Genomic DNA, 27,986 nt, shown 5'->3' with positions numbered 1-27,986 from the left:
GGAATTAAATTTGTAATTGTGGATAGATGTGTTTTGGTATGATACAGTAAACATTACGATATCATCATTTCTTTTTAACTCGGCAAATATATTGACATGATTTGGATATAGATAGATGTACAAACTACTGACGGAATGTACTGTTGGAACAGTCGGTATAATTTTGAAATCTGTGAGGAAAAGGCAGTATTGAATAAGTTAAACTTGTGTCATTTAAAACTGACCTTTCCATGAATATAAAACACAGCAACGTTTGACAGCCGTAAGTGTCGTGCATAGAAATAGTTACAACTGTAACAGTTGCGTCTAGAAATTGGATTATTTAAATGTAAAAGATTGGTATGGATTTTTAAACTTACTAAGTGAGAAAAAACAGATGGGTGTTATTTCCATTTCACATGCAATTTGTTCTTGCTGTATGTAAAATAGTCTTGCAGCCTGAACATGGTTACATTCCGAGTATGATTATTTGAAAGTTATTTTTTGTCGCAGAATACGATATTTGGAATGTTGAATGTTTAGAAAGTTTGATATTATGCAAAAGACAGCGACGTTCTTTCCACTTTTGTCTCTGGAAGTGTACAATCTAGGAATACCATTGATCGCTTTAACTTTGTTCTTTCATGAAATGATAACATTTTTGTGACCAATACATAAGCTATTGAAAACGCATACAGCTTTCTACTAACCTTGTTCATTCGCCGTTTTCACCAATCCTATTATCGGACCGGATACGATCTGTGGCGACCATTCCCGGTTGGTGGTGAAAATGGATATTAACGGTACCACTCTGAGTACACTGGCGGAAACTGACTTGTTGTTACAATTGCTAGGGGATAAAAGGAAAGGACTCCCCTCTGTTGTCACTTTAACTGTCGTTTACAGTATCATCTTCATAACAGGCGTCATCGGAAATGTAAGCACCTGCCTCGTTATAGCAAGGAACACGTACATGCACACGGTCACCAACTATTATCTTTTCAGCCTGGCCGTGTCCGATACCCTAACGCTCGTGCTTGGTAAGTAATTTTTACTTTTTTCAAAATTTTCCTAAATTTGTATGAATATTCAACACCAATCCTCTGATTTGGGTATTACTGCTATACAAATGGTTGGTATTATTGTGTCTTGTAATAGACGGGCAATGAAAAACTTTACTTTATCTGCTGTGATTATTGTAATATTGAAGGCCCTTTGTAGTTAATTTAATAACCTGAACTGTCGTCAGGACCTTAAATGCGATAAACCAAACCAAAATTGTTTCCCATATACTCTTTCTATTCATCGGTCCTATTTTAGACATCCGTCTTCAAATAGCATTTACCATATTCCTGTTTCTTGTTTCATTTAAACACCATGTCTTCTCCTACAAGTTTTACTAAAAACCCTTATTCTTTATGAAGTAACCGCATGGGGATGGGGAGTAATAGCATATTAGCCCTGCTGCTATTTGTTATTTATGTAAGTCAAAATATCAAATATCCAACCAAAACCGGGCGCGTGCTGCTGCTTATTACATTAATGAGAACACACACAAAAAAGAAACTATAACAAAGCAAATATATTATTATTATTATTCTCCAGGAAACATAAAAATATTACTCATAGAACAGGGTGTGTATCCCCCTCCTGATGACAAAGGGCAATAACTCACAAGGAAACCATTTTTGAGACTTAGTTAAAGGGATGTACTATTACTTGAATGAAGGATTGCCCCGCGACATTTTGGACGTACGCTCTAAGGGAAATGATAGTACACATAAAGGTTAATAGCACACGAACGGTGTTTGAGGTTATTTCTTTGACTAAAAGTACTCAACGTTGCGTTGATAACAGTATGGATCCTTAGAGTTTTCAACTTGTGTATTTTTTTCTTTCCTTTGATATTAGTGTTCAACTCCATTAACCCAGGTGGAGTATACATGTACAATGGTCTGGGGTGGGTGTTGCGGTATCTGTGCTGTATCATTCAAGTGAGGTGGCACTATAAATGATACTGTTGAAAGCACGGTCCCACTACAAACAGAACACAATACATATCCAGCACACACACTGGCATACACACATAGGGATATATTAGCCAGGTGGCATGGGATTAGTAGTTAGCGCCTGATATGGCAGCTCCTGTGAATTCCTAAATATTGTATAGATTAATATATATATGTTAATTGTATTGACTGTATAAAATTGTATATCTATGTACTGTAAAGCGCTTTAGAGTGGCTTATGTTAGCTAGATAGAGCGCTATATCAAATGTTGAATATTATTATTATTATTATTATATTTATAACAAATTCTTCATTAAATAATTTAATAGCATACTGCTTTTCTATATAAACCCTCAGTTATTGTTCGCATTGCCCTTGTTCTTAAGGCCTTGTATGTCATTACTTGATACATGCTGTAGAATTGTTTTGCTTTACGACGCACAGTCTATTTGTCATTTAATGTCCAACAAAACCAAAACAAGAAATAAAAAGGGAATTTCAAGGTTAAACATATAAGCAGACGATGCAACACTATCAATAGTACACTAATTTGTTGTATAATATATCATATCTAATCCTTTAGATTGACTGAACGTATGTAGCGTACACCACTAGGATAGAAAATGTATCGAACTCTTTTTTTTTATGTCGGTACAATATATAATTTGTCATGCACAGTTAAACACCGCCGCATTCAATCAAAAGATATTCGACAGTAACTAGCTCATCAAGAAAAGGACATTAGACAGATCTTTATTTCGCAATATGCAACCACATGTTATGTATGTTTGGTCTTTGCACACTTTTTTATTATTATTATTACATTCGTAATGGTCCATCAACACAAAAATAAAGGCATAAGGGCCTATAAAATGTCAATTTAAAATATGATAAATGTCTATGCTTAGTCGCAATAATCAGGCAATTTCTTTTCTGATTCGGTGGAAAAAAAATTCAATGCATCTATCACAACTTCTAGTTTGATCTTCGTCATCCATAAATCCTTCCATTTTGAAAGAAACAAAGTCGTAAACAGTTATAATGAACTGAACAACAAGCTGAAACATTCAATGCTTTGCGAGAGTATGCCATACGTGGGCGTTATTATGAGAAACAGTGACCAACTTTGCTTGAACATGTCTATTTCTTTGCCTTTTTAACCAGTATGGGCAGTGGAACAGGTATATACAGATGAGGCGGTTGCGCATGCCAGTAAATGGTTGTTTCGTGATGTGTGAATGAGAAGAGGGACATAACGTCTGTCTGTCTGAGTTGTTTGTTCATTGATCTGGGTACATTGGCAGGTGACAGCATAATGTCCGCACTGTGTGGTGGCGAGGTGGCGTGACTAGGTTTATCTATAGACAGGATCTCTGTCAGTGTCCAGCGAACAGCTATCAGCAACCCATTCAAACACACAACCATCTTTATTTATACAAATACGAACATTTCAATGAACCATTGACTGCCGCAGGTAAACATTTATTTAATGAGATGGATGATGTGTAGTGCTCATAGAAATCAAGTCATTTGAGAGTTCATCCGACGGAGAATATTGAATTAATATCTATTTGAATTAAACCACCATAATCATTTTAATTTGTTTTTCCATTATATATCATGTAAATCCTAATGAGCATATTATTTGCTCCTATATGCTCATATATGGTCAGATCATATATGGTCATATGAAGATATCTGCAACACAAGTTGTAAAAGCAGAATATTGGCAACTTTTATGGTTGAAAATATTCTTTCGCTGTACCTTTTTGGGATTTTGTTAGTTGTCTTTCCTTCGTTTATATTTTGCCTTATTATCTTTGATTTTGAGTTTTAATTACGGTTTTTGGAAATAATGCAATCGCTGTACTTTTTTTCTAAATACATTGTAAGTCCTTAATGTATTGGTATTTTGCCCTATTTTCATCAAATTCGAAATAAGTTTTTGTCATTGTATTCGATGTCAGAAATGATCATCAAAACGCGCTTCAAATACCTTCCAAAATCAATATCCAATTGTATGTATTTGAATATTTAAAAGCATTATTTGTAAGAAACGTAAATAGTAACCATAGAGTGTACGATAGAAAGCCAGGCAAAAGACAAAGCATTGATGCACGTGTAGGAACTATTGTTATTTAGTAGAACTCCAGTACTTCGTGTAACGAAATTAAGTTATCAAACGTGATATTTAGGCCTGGTGTATCCCACTGCATGTCACTGTAAGGGGAGATTAACGTTGGACTGCAAGCAGATATAGGGGTTTTCCTGTCTACATTAAACACTTAACACGTCCTTAAATGGCATTGTTGATAAGACGTTTAACCTTATAATGCAAAAGCAAATCATCTGTGTCCTGTGTTTAAAGTGACTTTAAAAACCTCACCAAACTGACCTCGTTGCACCACTTTGCTTTTCACAATTACCTGCTCTTTCCTTTGGCGTTGTCTCCCGAGGCAACCGTCATCTATTGATCTTTGCTGTTGCGATTGCGTTACATTTCTATCAACAGGAAGCACATGTACTTATAAATGTACATACAATGTACCACATCCGGAAACCTACATTGCACAAATAAAAGCACGTCCTTAAATGACCTAAGCTGTTAATAGGACGCCTTTGAAACGAGAACATACAAACAATATTAACATTTTCGATGAGCCAAACAAACAGTAAAAATCAAACATGTAACAGTAAATGTTTGTTACATGTAGTGTACTCGCATTGGTTAGATCTTAAAGAACAAAAATACGTTTCATGCATTTGATCTTGTGAAATGTTGTCCATTGTTTTTGTTGAATATTTTCTGATATTTAATTTTAGAATAGACAAAACAATTAAGGCTACGAAGTATATACACAGGCAAAGAGAAAGAAACATGTAGAGCAAAGAACAGTCCAATTTAAAGATATTGGACTCTCAGGGCGCTTTTGATCTTCTGAATGTCAAGCTTTTACAGTTGATATAAATAAAAATTGAAATAATTCTGAAATTATCGCGAAGTAATAATTCAGACAATTGCTAAAAAAGAATTAATTACTAGAAGAACCAAAATGGTAAAATCGTTGTCTTTGACAATGCTGTATCTTATATATAAATAACGCTATTCATATGTAAGCTTCTCTAAGCTCTTTCATGTATTTAGCGACTGGCGCCGAGCGGACGTTATGCACCAGTAACTATCGTAGCAATTACAACTTTTGTGCCATGCCACAATCTCTTTGAGGATATCATACTTGTATTGAAGTTATATTTTCAGTTAACATCCCTGAATTTTAAAGTATAATCAAGTGGTATTTTCTATTACCCGATATCAACAGAAGCAATCATTTTGTAATTCTGTTTACATTGCGATCGAATGCAAGAACGTGCAGTGTCATTAATAACCGGGATATCAAAGACAGGCGATGGTATCGTCAGATAGTAATACGACAGGGGATATGAAGGCTATTTGTATTTGATCACACAAGCTTAACCTTGACTTAACCTTGACCTAACCTTGAATGACACGGGTTCCTGGTAAATCACAAGTTATTTGTTACAGTCACAAAGGAACGATGCAGCATATTTTCATTCATGTGATTGTTCTGGTGTATATCATGATGATTTACACATTGTGCATAACAATCGCAGACCTTGATACTTTGATCAATATAATATACCCACAGCAGTCTTTGAATACTTAAATTCGTAATCGATATTACCTGAGAAAATCAAAATCTTAAACCAAAACTTAACATTCAAAGGAGAACTGCGTTCGTCTAAACAGAGAAGGTTATGAGTTGTTCCAAAAGCCGTTGAATTAGAACTTTTGTACTTTTGCTCTGTTTGACCTTCAGCTTTTAATGAATGCTGGCTAGGACTTGTTAACCCTTTGTCTGTATAATAAGACCGGATGAAGTTTCTCGCTAGTGTCCGAAATATGACATTTTTGAGAGGTACATGTAGCACTTCTAGACAACCAGAAGAAAGAAGTCCACGGCTACATATTTGAGTCTCAAAACTTAATCTCTCTATCTCAAAATAAACACGGACCGATTCTGACTGACCTTTTTTGTCAGTGAATAAGAGATTTTCAAGTGACTGATAACCGCCTACGCCAACTTAACCCTTCTCATGTTCATTGTGCGCCACGGTGTCTGGCTTGGTCTGTTTGTGATTTTACCTCCTCTAAACACATACATGTAAGGTCAGATTATGACGGGTTCAATGACAATGGGTCCAATTTTAAGTGTCATCTCAATGAAATGTCATAACCTGTAAACATACATGAAGCTTAACCCAGTCACATTATGATTACAGTATTTACTGACAACGATTCAAAGTTGAGCATCATGCAGACAGCAGTAGGTACCAATTGTAAGGACTTGGAATTTGTAAAGGGGAGTTGCTATATACGCGATATGAAAACAAGGTGGTAAAACAGATAAAATGTTCTGGTAAAATCCATATACCAAAGTTGATTGCCTGCGCGAAAGATAATCTCAAAATTCTGCAATGGGTTCCATAAAGGACGTCTGTTACGAACCTTGCAGTAGGTAATGGTAGGTATATAATTTTCTAAATCCCTGATCTGTAAAAGAAATGGGGATGGACATGTCTAGCACGCCCCCACCCCCTCCTTCTTTACATGACATGATTAAGATGCAATTTTTGTGTAGCCACGTCAACGCTTCATTGGTTAATAAAGACAAGACATTAACATGACAATACAATAAATGTATAAAAATAGATAGCGTTAGAGATACCTGTAATAAAATAATTTAAAAGTACAAAATAATTAATACTAATATTACCACTTTGGTAATATATAGAAAGTTTGAAAGATTTTAATCAAACTATATTCAAACAAAATACTCACTGCCACATTTGTATGAATTAAAACAGCTTATGAAGCAATTAACAAGTTATGGTTAGCTGTTTGATGTCCTTTTATTTGCCTTCTAAGTAATGCACCTTTGTCGATTTGTCACTCAGAGCTAAGGAGCCCCTCCAAAATAATGCCTTACTTAAAATACCTTTAGATAAAACCATTGACTATTAAAGTCGTTCATAAAGGCGTTATTGTTAGAAGTGGCTTCACCATCGACTATGCTTAGCACTTGCATTGTTTACTGCCAGCAAATGGACGTGGCTGAACTTTTGAGTGGTACTTATTGGCAAGTAACAGGCTTTCATAAACCTGCCAAGGTTCTGCCAATTTTGCTTAAAGAGAGTCAAGTATTCATGTAACGTAGTAAGCATTCGGCCAAACTATACCTCGTGATGTTGTCAGATTTACTGGCAATACATAAAAACAAATAAGTTCATGTGTGTACATCACGGTTATTCTGGAAGCAAATAGCTGCCATCTAACAGTTAAGCATGATTCATTTCATCTGGCAACCCGTCATTACGTCAATGTATGTGTAAATGTTTTGTATTTTAGACAACACTGTATCGATATTCGCCAAAACCTAAGAATCCTGTGACATTTAACCCGGTCCAGAATAAATGCCTTATACAAAACGTCCCATCAACAACGAATGTCCTTTAAGGACGCCCTTCCACGTTTGTTATGTATCCGTGCTTGCGTGTATCGGTGCAAGAGGCAGGGTATGTTTGTGTAGTTGCCTCATTGTGACAGCGCAGATCTGATGCCAACTTTAAAATAACCATTTAACGTGAAAAGCTTTCTAAAACAGACATGTTATTATTTGTTAAACAATATGGCTAGGATTGTGGTTTATCTTCAAGTTTTTCTCCACAAACAATCCGTTGAAAATGGTCCTTATGTGGCCTATCAGATACTGACACTCTTTGCTGTTAGGGGAAACTTAATACTAACTCAATACATTGGCAACACATCTTGGAAGCACGAAACACCTTCTACTCTTTTTGTGGATATCCCTGAATCTCAGTTTCTTGTATGTATGCATATTTCTTTGATTTATTGACGACCCGTCATAGTTTTCTTAATCTTAGATTTCAGTTTCGTGTTCGGTCGTAAACATGTTTTTACGAATTTGCATTTTTTTTATCAGGAAACTCAATTACGACCGATTTTGAGGATATGGAAATTGATTCAGTTTCACTATTAAGTGAATAGTTTGACGGAAAACGTAGTGCTTCAAACATTCTCGAATTACACATATACAGATGATTCACAAGATCACTAGTTGCTATCTATCTAAACCAATTAGGCTGGTTTGTTTATTTGAGAAACACAGCTGCATTCGAGAACAGTCCGTCTGATTTATTAAAGTTTCTGCATATGCTTTTGATACTATACAAAAATTGAACAGTACGTCACATTTTTGCTATGCAATTATATGAAATGTGTTTACAGAATCAGTGCTATAGCTTGTGGGAAAGCATACAATTGATATTGTCTGATGCCCCATGTCAGAAACGCCAGTTTAAATAGGAACATCTGTTGCTTCTATGTCAATTATATTGCGTCCTTTATGCACCACATATTCCGAAGAGCTTTTTTAGCTTGAGGCAAATTATATCAAGATATAATTATGTCCTATTACACGATACGTGTAGCATAGCGTTTTCCTTTGAAGTTAAAGATCGGTATTGTGTTTGACGATAATTGAAATATGATGATTTTTTTTCAGTCTTTATGAAACATACTTGTCATTTCACCGATGAATTTGTCGACATTCTTATAAAACAAAAAAAATGTATTCTACATATCTTGTCTTTTCCAATAACTGTCCCTTCGCCTTGTTAAGCTAACAACAATAAGTTCCATGTTTCTAATTAATTACCAACAGACATGTTTCTACAAAAGACAGTTCCCATTTGATTGAACCGCAAACCTTTAAACAAAAAAGGTATTTAATTACTTTAATTGTGGAACTTTGGATTTTTTTTTAAATAGTTTTAAGATGACTAATCTTCAAACATTGTCTTGTATGCTACACCCCGTCATGCTTTAACCACGACAACATCTAAGGAACAAGCATTGATCAAAATTGCAAATGGTACACAAGGGAAGAACAACTTTAATTGGATGTCGGATAGCGTGTCACTAATGTGAAGTAATGAACGTCCGTTTGACACGTACGCAAACCTCAATGATACACATTCATAATCAAGTTGCATGTATTCAAATACGTTTCAAGAATCTCAGCACCTTTATGCATTTAGGATATCCATTTCTTTGATTTGACGTGAAAGAACGTTAGCGCTAATGATTTGTACACAATAAATATTTCCAAATGCCATTGATTAATGAGGTTATTTGGTACCTTACTAATTCTTTTTTTTAAATCGATAAGCTGAATTACATTAAACATATTATAGACGTGATGATAAAGTTCGCTATAAGATAAGTGACGTAAAGTTGTTCGTTGGCACGCTTGTTTGGATCATTAATAATATGATGTCATAACTAAACAAGCATTGTCATAATAAGTATCGTATTCAACAGAACAGACAAATGGCGAAGGAACATTTTTAGTCAGAAGTAAAAGTTAAAAGATAAATCCAAAGGAACCGAAAATGTTAAAATGAGAAATATGTCTTTGCGCCAAAAGGACATGCCCCATAAAGTTGAAATATGTAAACCCATCATGATATACTTGTACAAGTACTTTCTGTACACCCTAGGTGACCACGACCGTCAGTAAGTCTCTTTAACAAAGCATAGTTTGTAATACAACCAGTTACGACCAGTCAGGATAGCCCTAAGGAGTCATTAAAAAACACAAATCCCAAAAAGTACAATTTTTTTTTCCATTTTATTTGTCATTCGACAATGAACAAGTCATAAAAGAGAAAATTATTCCACCAGAGTAATGATTAGCAAGACTCTTTCCATGGGAAATACGGCTTTAACAATAATAAAGTTATAAAAAAGGAAATACCAAAGTACCATCGCAAGTTCGATATCAACTCAAAATCAATCAAACTAAGACGAAATATATGCAAATGTCAGATTAAAAAAAATATCATTGAATGACAAAAACAACACATATACAATCAGGACTTCAAACAGGATAACCGTCGTTCATCGACGACATGATCCATGCAAACATAGATAAAAAATAATGTCCTTCTTTCAAAGAGAGAATCAGGGTAGAAACAACGAAACAAGTCACGCTAATGTGTATGATAAAACTCTTCGTCATAAAAGAGCATACTATTCAATAAAATCATGATGGCAATGAGACTTCCTCATAGTCTGCATAAGACTGCATCGCTTGAAATATGTAGTAGGTTTGTCCTTTAGTAAATATTAATGACACATCAACACAAGACAGGTCATCAGGGCCAACTCAACGAAAATTGAAAATGTGAAAGGAAATAACAGCAAACGAACTGTCAACTTGAAGTAAAAGCAACTATGGTTACAATGTAGTATCATTTTTAACAGATCAACAGTTTTTTAGGTAGGCTAGAGTTGTAGAGATATTGACTGTTGCGAAAAAAAAGGGATGTGAGATATGTTGTATTATTATATTTGTTTCTCTTGTTGTCTGAAGGTCAATGCATCAAGTAACAAATGTTTTACTGTTAATGATTCGTTACATGCTATGCATTGAGGCTAGTTTCCGCTTTTCAATAAATAACAATGGGTTATATATGAATGACCAGTCCGGAGACGTGCACGGACAACCTCGTTTCGGCGGTTTTCTCTATAGCTCGGATACCGTTCACCGGTTTTGATTTTACAGGGTGAAATGTTTTGTCTTCGCATTGATTCAAATTATTTTGACAATATTACCTTGCAAAATTCGTTTTTAACTGTTAAAATCTGTAAAATGTAGTTTGACTATCAGTAGCCGACATATACCAAGGAAATCATGGTATTTGACTTAACTCTTGAATACCGAATCGACAACCATATGTAAATACTATAGGTGACAGAAGCCGTGGTGTTACTATCAATATGTTTTAGTAAGGTTTGTTTTTAACTCACCTTGCCCGAAGGTGAGCTTATGTCGTGGCGCAGCGTCCGTCGTCTACTCGTCCTTCCGATGTCAACTTTCCTTTGAACGACTTCTGCTGGTAGAGTACTTGGTTGGAGCCGAACCAAAGTCTGAAAAAATAAAATGACCATGACCTTCTTTCAATGTGACGGGGGTCAAAATTGTGAAAAACAACCACTTCAAATGACTTACCTTACCCTAAATCCGACGCTAGAGGAAGGAGGTTCATTCGGAAGTAAGGAAGATGATAGACTTAGGGATTGTGGAACCTTCTAATTCACCTTAAAGCGCACCGATAGTCATGGTCAGGAAAAAAGACAACACAAAACGAGTGTGTAGTGGTTTTCTGCGCCTTAATGCAGTAACCAAATTTGACCCGAAACTTAGGTGATAAAGAGGATATTCTGACACGACTTGATAAAGACTTGTTCTTCTAAAACAAGATCTAAGTTAGGGATACTGGCAAATTACTGTCGAGAAAGGATCACAACCTACGACAGCATTTAGGAAAAACGACGGGTGTTACCAGTTCCTCAAACTACCGTTTAGACTGGCGAATTCTGGTGCGACGTTTAACAGAATGGTGCGTAAGATGCTAGAAGGAAGCCATGACATTGAACACTATGTTGACGACATACGCAGACAAGGAGAGCACATATGGAAACTTGCAGAGATCTACTAACAAGGATAAGGGAAGCTGGGCTGACTGTCCGGTTGTCGAAATGTTTGATAGCATTCAGATCGTTGGGATTCGTAGGACACACCATTGGGAAAGGAAGTGTTGCTATGGAACCAGACAAACTCGAGAAGGTCAGAGACGCGGAACAACTAAAAAATAAGAAGCAGTTCAGATTAGTATTGGGCTTAGCAGGTTATCACCGCAAATTTGTATCTAACTTGTAACGGAATTTGCTTCACCGCTGACAGACCTCGGGAAGACGGGTCGGCCAAACAACGTCGAATGGGGAATAAGAGACATCATGTACACGGTTGAAACGTATGCTGACCGAGACCCCGGTTTTGCGACTGCCCGATCTATCCAAACCATTCATTGTTCAATCAGATGTTTCTGATATTGAATTGGGAGTGTTCTGATGCAAGAACGTAGTATGTTCGCCTCGGTCAATATCACTTTTTTAGGTTCATATCACATTTTTTACCAGCACAAAAATCCATAATTGTATAATACCACACATCATAAGGCATTCTTCTGTATCATTCGGAATTTCTTTTTCTCTGACTATTTTTTTGTATTGTCTACCTGTTTCTGTTTGGCAGTGTGTGTTTGTGTTTTTACGTCCTTTTAACAGCTATGGTCATTTGGGGACGTACAAGGTTTAGGTGGTTGAGAAAAGTCGAAGTTCCTGGAGATAAACCACCGACCTGCGGCCAATACTTGGCGACTGCTCCACGTAGGCCTCGAACCCACGACCAAGTGGTGGAGGGTTAGTGGTACAGTACAGTCGAAATGGCTTGACCCTAAAAATAAAGGGCATGTCTCGGATAAACATGGATAGCGCATTCATTCTGCACAACACACCTACATATATATATATATATATTTGTAAACTACATTTTGAATACGGTTTTTTAGAAGAATGATTTTTTTTCAAAAAAAGATTTCCCCAGATTTGGGACTTGTGAAAACCATGGTTACCACATCATAAAGCGCCAAAAAGTGCAAAAAAAAAATAACCAAAAATATGACCAACGCAAGTAGTATTTTTTTTCTTAAAACCTGTCTTAAATTAAATATCATCTACTCGGTAACAGAAATACTCACATTTTAGCATAGGGCGTTCAACTGGATATTTCACAATATTTACACATGTGCTGAGTACAAAAATAGACTACATTAAAAGCTAGCTTTTGTTGTGTAGACACAGATTGGGAAATGGCCAAATTCGATTTTTATTTTTTCAAATGTGAGGCCCACCTAGTTCAATTCATCATGTATATGCCAATTTTAGGGCTGATTTGTTTTGAAAAGTTTTGATACATGTAATATTACAGGGGTTATTCATTGTACAAAAATATCATCCATGGCCACCATACGCTACTGTACACTGCTACCTTAACCACTTGGCCACCGCGGCCAAAATAGCTTATAGTTTGGCAGTGTCACGGTTTAAAACCAAATTTATCTACTATGCTTACTTAACCATACCACTTTATTCGTTTACAAATAATGTTGTAACGAGATAGAAATAATAACAGTATGGCATACATATTTGTTTGGTCGGTTTCTCCACTCGCCATTGAGATAAACAAGTCACTGTTTTGAAGTATGGGTTTCTGTGCTACTTTGTTTCCTCCTCTAACTGTTTAAGGTATAAATGGAGGGGGAATGTATTCAGGAAAGAAAGAAACTTCCATTATTCATGTTGGCTGTAAATAACTTGCTTTGTCGGTGTCTACATCAGAGATGGACTATATTATCATTAATGTCTCGTCCTATCGATTGTACGGATACTTTTAGGTGAAGGACTTGAGAACGAAAAATGTACCATTCATTTGTATTGATTCACATTAACCCTAATCGAAGGTCAAGTGTAGGTTTGGAAAATGATCTTCTTACGCTAATATAACGATAAATAAGCTCTAATTATAATTCAACCTCACATAATAGACTGAGCCGCCGTGTATTTATGCCCTGTATCTGAATCATTTAATACCCGCCTCTTCAGTGGGATTTTAGATCTTACGTTCGATGATCCATGTAGTCTGGGCAGAACACATTTCCTGGATGGTTGTAGTGCAAATAAGTCAAGCCAGGACACCTAATGCGAATTCGATATCATTGTTCCTTTACTGAAGTCGTACATATATTTTCGGAGATTAATGTATGAAAGATTTGCCATTCGCCCCCATAATAGCAAAATCTGGTGATTAGTATTAAGCGTTTCACGTTTTTGTTTCTAAATGATGTTATATACATATCAAGATGTATTCATTAATCAATGAATAGTTATGAATACCGTAATATTTTATTGTATACATACTACCGTCAGTATATATCGGTATACAAGGTACGTGGCGATACTGTTTACCCGTTGTCAGTATAAGGTGACCGACCGGAACACTTCTGGGTACCTTCGGCATGGTGTTATATTGATGTAGCAATATAAATACGGCATCGTATCCCCGATATCGCTTGGAGGCAAATTCACAAATACACTGCCTCCGCCACACTCTTATACATGACTCGTGTCGGGGCACTTTAAAAATGATCATACATTTAGCTATTAATAGGACATTTTTCTCTGAAAACCTTAAACCATTTATCCTTTAATAAGGGTTCGCATGACAGATGCGAACGCCTACTAGTATCACGGTGTCCATTATTCGGTCGATTCTTAAACATTTCAGTATCTGTTTGTGATACATTTTTTTAATATTCAAATGAGCAAAAAAACAATGAAAAAATCCTAAATTCAAGATCAACGCTTTTACAAGTAGAACGGGAACGTTCAACGAAGCTGAGAAAGTTACTGATTTTATTCCCTCACCCAGATAACCCGAAGTCGTTGAATTGGTACGTACTGCTCGATGGTAGCCGTTGATCATTGAATGGGTGACGGCAATGACTGCTAAGCGTGTTGTCGGTACAATGTTACCAGATCACCATGCTACTGTCTAATGGTTTGGACATTTGAGTGAAATTGTATCTGAATTTAACCTTTACCTGCCCCCAACTTCCGTGCCAACCATTTATTCATATATGACCTAAGCTGTTTATAATACTTTCAAACTCTAAACAAACATACTTTGGCAAACCAGAGTTGATTTTGATTTGGTCTGGTTTCATTTGGTTTAATGTCTTGATACCGACCAAGATCATATAAGAACGTTCCCCCTTCACGTAATGTATGCGTGTGTGAAGGGGCAGACTGTGTAGTTGCTTGTTTGCGACAGGGTACCGTTCCCCTTACCTTCGCTTTTGTTCCTTACCAACAAAACACATTTGATATTTTCTTTACATGGCAAAAGTTATGAAGTTGCCGTTAATACCATACTTAGGGAGTGAAACGTGTCGATAATATCAATTAAATATAAAGATATTTATGTTTGCCGTTAGGAATTCGATATTTTAATTAATGCTAAGCATGCGCAAACACGTACAGAGTTTATGGCGATTTTCATGCTAAAATGTAGTCGACCAATCAGGTACGATTAAGAGAGTTGCGAGGCTTCTATTTGACATGTGATAATTGAATACTACATGTAGTATGCGAATAGTTACAAATACAATGTAGCACGCTTTTTGTATAAGTACTATCTCTGATATAGACGCTAATCTTTTGAGTCTGCCCTTGTGACATCTCGTTAATTCGCGTATGCCAAATTCGATTTTTTTTTTTAATGTGAGGCAGACATAGTCCAATTCATCATGTATATGCCAATTTTAGAGCTGATTTGTTTTAAAAAGTTTTGATACATGTAATATTACAGGGGTTATTCAGTGTAAAAAAATATCATCCATGGCCACCGTACGCTACTGTACACTGTACACAAGAAAAAAGGCCTCACAAACTATACTTGTCATAAACATAGGTAATTGAAAAAAAAACGGCAGATATTAGCATGGTAATTTCAATTGTTAATAATATTAGGTGTATTCTGCATAATCATGCATATATGATTCCAAAATCAAAAATAAAAGGGAAGCACGACCTCTTCTCTACGACCATCTCCGAAAGGGAGGTTTGAACCAACACTGGGTTGAGTTTATCATAGCTTCAATATAGCCGTCTTTATAGCCAGTATTGTTTGGTATTTTGCTTGCATGTTAAGCGCTGCTTTTGCGTTTGTGTACGGAGACCTTTAGTCTATAACTGGTATTGTGCTGATCTCTTAACGATCGTTGATAACTGGTATCTGTTTCATTACACAGGTATGTAACGTCATGTTATTCCTTATTTCGAGATCAATGGCTTCTGCTTGGCGACTATAGATGATATAAGCAATCAACCAAACGGCCAATCACTGGCCAATATGTCAATGCTTTAGTTCAATATCATACAATTGAATGCAGAACATGTATACAAACGCATACAACTTTCAAACATATTTCATTAAAAAATAAATATTGTCCATATGTCATGAAATTTGCTCATTTTAAGTTCATACTATTTTCTCTTATTCCTACTTTTGTTTTACCATTTTTTTTATTATGCGTAGACAGTTTTGTCATGATTTTAAGCAGCACAACATCTGACAGCGTTGGCTAAAATATCAAAATGGAAATGGTCACGCGATTTAGCAACACAGTACGGTTTTTGTAGGTCTCAGCACCATTTGTCAATCGAACAAACCATTATGTGAATTGTCAAGGGAAAAAATATCGACATAAAATGTCCTTTAATGATATGTTTGTCAATATGCTTTATATTTTTCGATAAGCCTGTTTGCCGTGTACTATAAACGTGACTGCTTTTCAAACATAAGAACACTGGTTTTTCAAAATTACATTGATAGATAAAAGCTTTACTGGATTCAGAATGATGAACATTCGTTCTACAACGCAGCTAAGTTGCAGAATTCCGTTGTATAACGTAAGGGTCCCTAGTGTTTTGTGTTTTGGTTCAATTTTATTTTAAGCATGAACAAACAAGCTATTGACTTCGTTGATAGTGAAGTTGATGCTTCGCCTTTGTCACTGTTTTTTTCGTCGTGTTTATTTCACATTACATTCTCAATCGCAGAAGTCCTTAAGTGTAAAAATATGTTTTGAGTATGGTTGTGATCATAGTTACTTTTATCATTCCTCCAAATCATGCTGGTTTAATTGACACTAGATCTGCAAATACACCGATGTTGTTCCATTTATTTTAAACTAAAGCAAATAGAATGCAGCAAAATCACACACAATTTTCGACTGAATGGGCGTTCTTTAGATCACAAATATACCGTGTTGGAATTATATTAAACCTTTAGATTACAATATTGTTTTTGTATAAATGCCATAATTATGAGCCTTGATTATACGGTCGAAGGAAGACACACAGTTTCTTAGTCGTTAGGATCTGATGCAATATCTGCATGTAAAAAGATCACAACAGTGACTCTGTCAGCAAGTGACATTAGGAAACACACTGGCACCGTTATTGATAGAACGGCTCTATGACCATAGTTACACGCGCTGCAGAACCAACCCGGCCGACACTTTATTACACAACGAGAGGTCTGGGAGTCCACAGACGCTAAACAACGGTCTAGTCACAAGTAGATTGCATGATTTGGTTCCTCGGAACAACTAAGGTCATATGAAGACCTATTCAATTAGCAATTTCTCTCAAATGTCATCACATGAACTCGGTAGCAGGTACATGTATCTGGTGGAAAATCTTTCTATATATACAACCATTGGTACAAGCGTTCGTTATATTTCCCATGTTATTAATTACATTCTTGTTGGTAATGTACATCAATTTGTATAGTAAGAATTTTCGAAAAATAAAAAAAATCCTCATATACGCTGTGGAATTAGAAGTTAAAATGTTGCTATTTTTTAAAGGCCAAGTTTGTTTTGAACACGAACAGGATTTGAAAAATCATTTTGCGAGCTTTCGGAAACGTCTGGTTGATTGGTGTATCGACTCTTAACCGCTGATAGCACCTCACTAAGCCACAGAGTGCCATAGCAGTACAGTCAGCTGTCAAAATTCATAGACATTTCGATTCATTACACTCTAATACTGCAGGCAGTCAGGGGAACGAGTAACATGTTTACCCATTCAGCCCCTTATTTGCTGTTAAAAGTTGAAATGTTTTGCCTGATTGAAAAGTTATCCTTTTCATTGAAGAATCTCGTTGCGTAATAATAATGATTACAAGAAGCGTCAAATGTCTGTTATACAAAACTGAAAATTTTCTTTAGTTCAATCTTTTTTGGAAGAGACCGAAGTGTTGGTCCAATTGTAACGCTTATTACTTTCGTCTTTCTGTTGTATCTTGTTCAATATTTGGTTTCAGTAGTGTCTACCGAGTTACATCTAACTAGTTTGTTGCCAAAAGAATGTGATGGATGAGGGTATCTATTTATCGTGTGCAGGTTTTCAATAATTCAATGGAGGTCATAGTCACGTGACTTTTGAATGTTTCTCACTAATACAAGGACTCAGGAACATTTATTAGTAAAATTTTGATATTATTTCTTTCTTCACTGAATTTATATGAATTATGGTTAATATTATGCAAATACGTTTCATGCGGTCAACGTGTAAGAAAACCAAACAAGAAGGCTTATTAATAACCACTAATGAGCTCACAATGGACGAAATGGCCATAGGGTGTAGCAATATCTTTCCTTTGTTTGGCTTTATGATTCTTACCTTGCAATGTTTTTTCTAGTGTTTGATTCAAGCCTTCGCAACGCAACAGTAAAGACCACATTTAACGCCGTTGTCAGTATAATATGACAGGGCAGAAAGCTGTCCTGGGTACCTTCGGTACGGTATTTCAGTGGTATTGTAATTTAAAGTCAAATCCGGGCTATCACAAGGAGGTAAGTACACACACATACCCTGTATCCGTCACACATACACTCATGCATGTTTACACAACACACATTGAGGCACATACTTAAATGACCTGTAGCTGTTAATAGGACGTTAAACAAAATGAAACTAAACCTTCGACGCCGTTGTCCACTCATAGTAAATATGGAAGCGCATCCTTAAATACTGTTAGCTTTTTATACGAATTTAAACTCTCTAAACCAAACCAATACACCGATGCAATAATTGGGAACTTTTTGTTTCTTTAAACTTCTAAATCCTTTTTATTTTCTAGCGCCTTGATTGGTATTTTCTCATTAGTGTTAGTGTTAAATAAAAAAAATACTGTATAGCACCATTATATTGCAATCCTTCATTATGACATTGCAGCATGATTTTAGCCATCTAAAAGGAAATTACGAGGTTTTGCAATTCCGTAGATGCCAAACAGTTCTGGAGATTCATCGATGTTTCGACTACTACGGTTTGTCTCGAAAAAGGGAATATATTTTTGGGAAAGTTCGTCGATCTTTTGTGATATGCAATATCCTGTTTTTATTCATAGCTGTTGACTATTCGATATGTGATAATTCTAGGAAAACAAGAAACTCTGAATATAAACACATACATCTTCTAATCGTAGTAATCACTGATGCCAAACGAACCCTGATTTGTTTCATCACATATCAAATGTCAGTATTGATGCCTTGATGTGATTGTGTATTTCATTGGACGTCAGTGTGCACGATAAGTCAATGTCATTGCGACGTTTTAATGGATCGATGACACGCTTGACTTTCACTCATAATTAAGAATTAATGCAAAATTTGATGCAGATAATGAATCAGAATCAGTAGACTGCGCGAGAGGATGTGACAGGGCCGTAGATTACTCGTTCCCAATATATTGTCCTGGGAAACGCCGACACGAATTAACACCCAATAAAGCCAGTTGCCCATCAGCACATTATCGCGTTTTCCCCTTTTAACGGCAAACAGCGTCTTCAATAGATAATACATGCCCGTTTCAATTAAACCCTTCCATCAGGCTTTACACTGAAGCGCTGGGGTTGTTTATATCATCGTGTTTCCGAGTCCTAGTATCAATATGTAAGATAGGCGGGGTGCAGCAATCGCAGCTAATGCATTTGTGAACATATTTAAAGCAGTGTTTGTGTTAAGTTCATTGAAGCAAACCTATGCAATTATCTTCGACGACAAAACCGTTTCCGGATTGCAGCATCACGTTTTCATACAGGTACATAGAATGCGGTAAAGCTTGTAAATTGTGAATGCCATGTCAGTTTATAAATTAGAACTAGTTGAACGATGTAAGCCCTATGATAACGCTTGCATTGATAGAAAGAATAGAAAATAACAGTTACATAAAATAAATTTGACCTCCTCCAATCATACACTTGGTCAAAGACAATAATTGTATTATACTTTGTTTTATGTTTTGTGTATGTATCCATTCCAGCTAATAGTTCATCTTAACCACCACTCTTAGTGGTATACATTTTTTAATTTAGCAACAGAACATGAAATTCTACATAGAACATTGGTTTTGAGAAAACAAAATCTATTGCATATCGAACACTTGACGATTTTTTGTTGACGAATGGAATATTCCATGGTTTTAGAAATTATGTTCTAAATAGTCACAGCATACGAATTGATAAGTACATACTTCCAACATACAAAAATAACAATGCAAATGAGGAAGAGGTTATTGAAGTATTGCATTGTACAGCACTTCGATTTCAATTACTGCTTGTTTATTTACATGTTTATTTTTTCAAATGCTTCAAAATGAATAAAATGCATTTCTTTGTTCTTAAGATAGATTAATGGGTCAGTGTGGTCAGAATACGTACCTATCAGAACAATTTGGGTAACCACATTCTTATTGTATAATCAACTTGGGTTTTATTGAAGCGTCTCTTTTATAATCCATTTTTTACATTGTATGCTCAAGCATTTTTGTATGAACATGATAATAATATATTATTATTTTTGCATTATTAACGGCCCATCAACAGGTGAGAGATCCTTAGGGCAAATAAAACGTAAAACAAAAAAACATGTAAAAGTAAAGACATCAACCAAACGAAAAGTTGAAAGATAAACGTAAAGTTGGAAGACAAATGCGGCTATGGCTAGTTATATCATTTTGAACAGACCAATAGTTTTTAGATAGGTTAAAATTGTTGAAATAGTTACCATTTCAAACCCAGATTTAAGATTTGTTACATTATTATAAAAAAATATTGTGTTAACTGAAAGTAATGCAATCTAATAGCAAGCATTTTACTGTAATAGCTTGTAACATGCTATAAATTGAAGCTGATCCTGGCGTTTCAACCAAGCTGAATTGTTGTTAAAGTCTATATTGTCTATACCACCTATACGTATACAAAAGACAAATGTACTTAAACAATGTGCATATGTTACCCCTTGTAGGTCGGGATCATAAAATAATACTGTTGCTTTGACCATTCCACTATTAAAGTGGGAACCCCTGCAAAATTGGAGATTTGCTTTTGTGCCCTTTACCTGGGGACAAAACAAAAAGCGACCAACATAAATCTACTGCACCCATTGCAATATTTGGGATCTTTTTTATTTCTCCCAACTTCTAACTTATTTCCTAGCGCCTTTCTTGGTATTTCCTCACGTTTGACATTAGTTTTGAGCGTTCGCCCAGGTGAGGAAGGTTTGGTCCTGTCCTCAGGCTAGGACAAAAGTCCTTAAAAATGTTAGTTGTTATTCCCCGCTTAACGATCAGCATTTAGGGTAATAGCAACAACTGGTTCACCCTTTTTGCCACTTTAATCAGACCGAGTGGAATGCTGTAATGGGTGCCTTCGACATGGTATTCAATGAGATAGCCCTTTAAAGTCGGCATTAGATCCGCGCTTTCACAAGAAGGCAACATACCCTGACTCTGGCACACATATACACCTGCACGCATACACAACACATGGTGGCACGTATTTCGATGACTTAAGCCGTTGATAGGATGTTAAACTCCTAACAACCTCTTCATCTGTAATAGACCCCGTAATGTATGCAACGTGGGTGGTACGTCAATGCATCTGACCCAATACCTGTATGGTTATGATATTAAGCAATCCCCTTGTCTCAACGCAAGGGAAATATGGACTTTCAAAAACTCAGGTGACCACACCTGTCCCGGGTAAGAGGAGAGTTAAAGTTCGGAAATACGAAACCAAAATTCTAACAAGGAAGCGCATAAAACGTACAGTAAGTTGTCACTGTTAACTTTAGTCGGCTGATTGAAGTTATGCTGAGGATGAGGCACACGTTTAGCGTGTCTGCAAACGTGTCATTTTTAAAGCTTCTTACACAAAAGTCATGATTTGATATTATATTTACGGCCAGACAACAAAACAAAATGTTCAGGCAATGCCAAATAGAATAAACATTGTTAACAGAAAATAGTGATACCACAAATACGCTTGAAATATAAGGATTCAGAAAAGGAAAACGATTTCAGGCGTTCCACAGACTGTGGTATATCAATACGTCCTCTAGGCACAAGACGCATATGCATTCCTGAGTCTTCATGGGACAAGCGTTAGTCGCCTCGTATGATCTTGAGCGCTACGTATCTATCCTCGTCTATGGGACACGGTTATTATGAACGTTGCACTGCTAAACATATGGCAACAGTTAGAGACTACATCACAAACGACCGACAACGAGATTATGTGCTCTTAGCTACTATGAGGTAGCCGGTTGGCGAAGTGGATAACGCACTCTCCTTTCACAAAGGCGGCCGGGTTTCGACTCCCCAATCGTACATGAATAGGTATGGAATAACCTGTCCGACCACGTGCGTTTATTATCGGGGTAATCAGGTTTTTACCTACATAAATACCCACCGCGCGCTAACATCCGGGCCAACAGGAGTGACAAATATATGTTAAAATGACATGATTCAAAATTGTTGTAAACTAATTTAAGTTGGAATATATATACTGTGAGGTTGCAAAAGCATTAAAACATAAAATTATTACAGACAGTGGTAAAAGATTTATTCTACGGAAATGCCTTCATCTGCTATCATGCATGCTCTTGTTGTGGGCGCACGGACTATAAACGAACACACAGACAATTTACATAATTGACTTATCACCAACGGAAGGAACTAAGTAGTTAACTAATACATTAATAAAAAAAAGACATCGTTTAAATGAATGCACCCACACATAGCGTCTTTTCAAAACACGCAAGTGCATTATCTTGCTGCATTGTGTTAAAACAAATATCAAACTAACACACAAAAGTGCAATTAATAAAAAGGAAAGTGAGTAATTTTATCGTGGTAGCGATCAATGAGAAAGTCAGGTTCCTATTATTTACAAGTAGACTGTCAGCAAACACATTATGTCAAATTTGGTTCCTTTATTTTTTACTTTGTCAAGTTCTTAATGTGAAACATTAGACAATGTTTGTTTGAATGACAGTTAAAGGATCATTAGTAACACTTCGTAAAAAGTATCATTGAAAGTTTTCAGACTATTTAAATTGCAATTTTAATGAAGATACAATTTAAAATGAGGGTATACAGGACTGCACTTTTTGTTTATTCTACCAAACATTGCCAAATGTATTACAGCCCAACCACGGCAGGTTAGAGAATGAGGAAGATTATGTCTGCTGTTACCCATTGTATATTGTAAAGGCAACTTTTGTAGAAACCCCTTGCAGAATTATGTTGGCTGCTTGGCTATCAGGTTTTAACTTCCAATCAACAGCTGATGTCATTTAAGGACGTGCCTCCGTGTGTTGTGTTCAATGTGTGTGTTAACAGTGTATGTGTGTATGTGTGCTGGAGGTTGGTATGTAGCAGCTCTGATGCCAACTTTGTAGCGCTATCTTACTGTAATACCATTCAGAAGGCACTCATCACAGCATTCTGCCGGGTCACATTATACTGACAACGGATGAATCAGTTGTTGCCATTCATCTGAATTCTTAACGTTACGCAGGAAATAACAACTACCATTTCTAAGGACTTTGGTATGTCCCGGCCTGGTGGCAAACCCCAGTGCTTTCCTCGCCTAGACGAACGCTCAACACTAAAGTCAAAAGGAAGCCACTGCAAACCAAGGCGCTAGGAAACGACCAAAATAAACCTGCTTCAACTATTTGGGATATTCATATATCTCTCTGCACTCTATCCAGCTCGTTATTCCATCCAGTCACATTTTACTGACAACTTCTTAAATAGTTTTCGAAAATGGTAGTTATTACCTGTTGTATTTCAGCATTTACGGCAATTTACGTAAAACTAGTTAACCCGCTGTGTGTTTAATTTGACCGAATCGAATGCTGTATTGCGTAACTTTGGCATAACATTTTGGTAAGTTCGTCTGCGATCCGCGCTACCGCTAGAAAGCAATATATATATACCCATATCACAACAAAAGACAAACTTGTTTTTTTTTAAGGAAATCACAGAAAGGGGAACACTAAGGAAACCCGCATATTTAAAAAAAGGTTTGGATTGTATGTATTTTTTGTGCAGCTTTCCGAGCATGACGGCATTGTATGACGTCATTATGCACGTGTAATGGTAATGTGTCCGTTACCAATACGCCTACAGGAGACACGCCACATTAAATCAGCAGTAAAATCAATGAACACATTTGCAATCTTATTTATTGAAGTGTGGAAACCTGCTTCAATGCATGGCATCTCACAAACTATTTACAGTAAAACACTTGCTGTTAGTTTGCGTTGACTTTCACCCAACAAGAGTATTTTATAAAATAATATAAAGGATCTCAAATCCGACAATTTTAATCCACCTAAAAACGTTTTATCTGTAAAAAAATAAATTAAAAAAAACTTAACCGCTTTTAGTTTTTAAGTTCACATTTGTCTACAATATGTTCGTTTGCTATCATTTATTTTAACATGTTTTATCTACACTATCAACGCCAAGATGACGACACCACTGTTCCGTTAATTGCAGAAACAATCAATTTACAGCTCATAATAAATTATTGTTATACTCTTATCCATTGAAATATATGATACAGTTTCAGTTTGGCTTTCCATTGGTTGACGTTTGATACCTCAACAGGTCGGAAAATTTATTGTACTATTGTGCACGGTGTTATGCCTTCAAAACACACATGGAGACACGTCCTTAAATGACCTTAATAATAAGAGAATAAAACCGAACCACTCGCAACACTCGATCACAGGCGCAGGCGGATTCCTAGGGAGACACCGCAAGAAAACATGACTAGGTTCAATATATCATAGTAGGATCCCAAGTGCTGCAATGTATTGAGCAGATCAATTTTAATTTCTCCAGTGTCCCAATACAGACGTCAGAAACGTCAATAGAATATTCTGCAGGGCAGCAGCATTAGTGTTATTTTTTCCGTTTTATTTTTGATGCTATTTATTCCTATTTTTTATTTGGCATCATTGCCAGTTGATCCGCAATGCATTTGGGAAAAAAACATCAAATTAAAAACCAAAGCGAACGAAATACGGTTAGATATATCATGATTCAGTATTTGATTTGTGCTTTTTATGATAAGCTGGGAATCGGGTGGTCCCAAGACCGTAAAATTTATGACAAACAGAAAGATATGCCATAAATAGCATTCAGCAGGAACGAAGGATTCAGACTGTGTCAATACTCATGGGACCGGATCATCCATCTAGCGGTGCATAGCATGTCGATTAGACAGGCTATGTTCGGTTTATCGGTCAGTTAGTCCCTTTCGACGTGTCCCATAAATGACTTCGGTGTCTAGGGGCTCTTGTCTGGACTAAGCTGACATACGACTCTTCAAATGACAGATTTGGAGTCGGCTTTCTCTAAAATATATTAAAAGGATAACGACGTTGTCACCTCGATCTTCCCTCTTCCGGATTAAGATGTCTGTTTATCATATATTCAAGGCAGTCTGGGAAAATCGTGCTTTAAATACGATGGTGGCTTCCAATTAGCATTGAAGTGTCTGTTCAAATGTGTCAATAAACTCTTGGATTAGCCCAGTGTGATGCAAACTTGTAAGATTAATTATATTCATTAATGTGCATATGACACACAGTTTGTTCTGTTACATGGCATGCGGACAGACTGTATCAAGATATCTGGAATTAACATGCCCAAGGGAATAAAATCACATCCGTCGAATTATTCCAAGGAGTGGCATTTGATTGTAACAAGTTATATAGATTTATCTGACAACAAACACTAATTAATCCCACGACTTCATACACAATTGACTTTAGTCTCTATTGCCATACACTGAAGAGGTTATATAGTATGTTTGCTGGGGATGTGTGATTTTGTGAGATAGGCGTAGCATTGAATGTTTGCCAATAACAGTCAGAAACGTTTGATGGTCGGCCACTGTATCAACTCTATCTGATATACCGAATTGCAGAAATAAAATCAGATATATTGGCAGTTCTAAAGCGGCCCCACAATCACGCCTATATACTTATTACCAAATAGCACAAAATCCAGGCTTATGAGGACCTAATCGAAAGATATAAAATCACTCTCATGAACAATTCTTTTCCAACAAATATTCTTTTACATCTCCAAGTTGTGCTCTGTTGAATTATTGTTTGTATCTTAATGGAGGAATTTACATCCATCAATTGATAGATATATTTTTACACAATCGTTTAATATCATTGTCTTGTTTTGCAGGTTTACCACCAGAGTTGTATTGCATTTGGGAAGCGTATCCATGGAGATTTGGAGAACCATTTTGCATATTTAAAGCTTTTCTAACGGAAATGACGTCATATTCATCCGTGTTGACGATAACTGCATTTACAATTGAACGTTACATAGCAATATGTCATCCAATTAAATCACAGACGTTGTCCAATCTCTCCCGTGCAGTAAAGATCATAATATGTATTTGGGTGGTGGCTGCAGCTTTCGCTGTACCATACCCAATATATACTCGCGTCTATCACTACATTCGGGTAAACAACACAGTAGTGGACGACTCGCTCATCTGCAGTATAGCGCCGCCCTGGCGGGACCTAATGATCCACGTGTTTCAGATGTCCACCTTTGTGTTCTTTGTCCTTCCGATGACCATGATCACAATAATGTATATATTGATTGGTCGGACACTCAGTACTTCAGACTTTGGGACACCGGTTTACGTTAATTCGTCATCCACGAAGTCCAAGGCCAGAAAAGCCGTAATAAAGATGTTAGGTAAGTGAAAAGAGTGCACATATGACCGAGGTCGGACCCACGTCCGTAACCTAGGCTTTGAATACACAGCGTCTCAGCATTATTGTCCCCAACATCGTTCTCGGTAGCGGAACAATTACATTTAGGGGAGGTTTACGATCAAATTGAAGGGAAGATTCAAATAAATACCTTATCTTGTCTGTAGCACGATCAACCAACCAGGCGATCTTAAGGGCATTAAATGCAATTACTCGACATCCAGAAAGGGACTTTGGCCTCAAGGAAATGATGTGCGGATATTCGAAATATGTTCGCAAAGTGCCATCGATCCTCAGGATTTCCGACAAGGAAAACCTCTCAAAGCTATTTCCATTCCCATACAGGTTGATTTTTTTAATAAAAAGTATTAGATATAAAAGCAATCTCTTTCCTACTTATTTATAAACTCGGCTATTTTCTTTGATAAGCATCATTGAGTACGCCTTCATAGTTCAGGAACATCACCCAATATTGTTTTTATAAACTCGTAATGTACGTAATGTATTCAAAACCTCTTCCACCGGCAGCACTTACGTCAATGGTGATAAGGTCTTTTATTTGATTATATCCTAAACAATATCCGACAATTCGATAGTAGTAGCATTGTGAATATTAATAACAAACAAACATTTTTTTAGGACCACAGTGTTTATTCATATAGTCATGGCTTTCAGGAGTGAAAGATGACATCACTACTGCCCGTTCTATTGGAATTTAATGTTCAATTGCAAGTGAATACCCACATGTAACCGAAGTGTGAATTCAAAACTGATTTACCTATGGTAAAACATATAGAACAAACATTAAATTGAGTCAATTGGTCAAGAACAAGCAAAATGGAAAAATATTATTAATGTGACAGGCATCTTAATAGCATCACCTGTTTTTCCCTGACTTAACAACAATCCAGCACTACCCATGTAACCTTAAATATATTTTAAGGTACTCTCCTTATTCTGTTTGACAGCCCTGGATACACACTGGATAGAAAGCCACAGATATAATAACAATATCGTTGATATATCGCTCATAATATCAATTTCAAATATCACTTCAAAATAATTAATACTCTACAATTCTAAACAACCGTAAAACTGTTGGTCTGTTCAAAGAAGATACAAACCTCTTTTAGTTTCCTATTTGACGTTTCGTCTTTAACCTTTTGGTTTGTTTGATGTTTTTTATTATTATTTTAACGTGTTTTATCGACCGTTTATTTGCCCTAAAGGCCACTTCTATGCTGATATGACGTTAAGAATATAGTTAAAATAATAATTTCAAAAGTAACTATCCAGAATTTTGAAGCATTTCTTGA

The 27,986-nt window shown here is 36.3% G+C and overlaps 1 protein-coding gene across 1 annotated transcript in view; it reads left to right on the top strand.

Moving 5' to 3' along the window:
• The first annotated feature begins 766 nt into the window (after positions 1–766).
• Positions 767–27,986, top strand: part of LOC110457975 (pyrokinin-1 receptor-like) — a 37,215-nt gene continuing 9,995 nt past the window's right edge. The window contains exons 1-2 of the mRNA XM_021509494.1: positions 767–1,019; positions 26,129–26,653. Coding sequence (XP_021365169.1) covers positions 770–1,019; positions 26,129–26,653 — 775 coding nt within the window. The 5' untranslated portion in view covers positions 767–769. The remainder of the gene's footprint in view (positions 1,020–26,128; positions 26,654–27,986) is intronic.

Source organism: Mizuhopecten yessoensis, unplaced genomic scaffold (genome assembly GCF_002113885.1).
Source record: "Mizuhopecten yessoensis strain PY_sf001 unplaced genomic scaffold, ASM211388v2 scaffold9385, whole genome shotgun sequence".
NCBI lineage: Eukaryota > Metazoa > Mollusca > Bivalvia > Pectinida > Pectinidae > Mizuhopecten > Mizuhopecten yessoensis.
The sequence above is the reverse complement of the archived record's forward strand: the minus strand, read 5'-3'. Positions and strand labels throughout refer to the sequence as shown.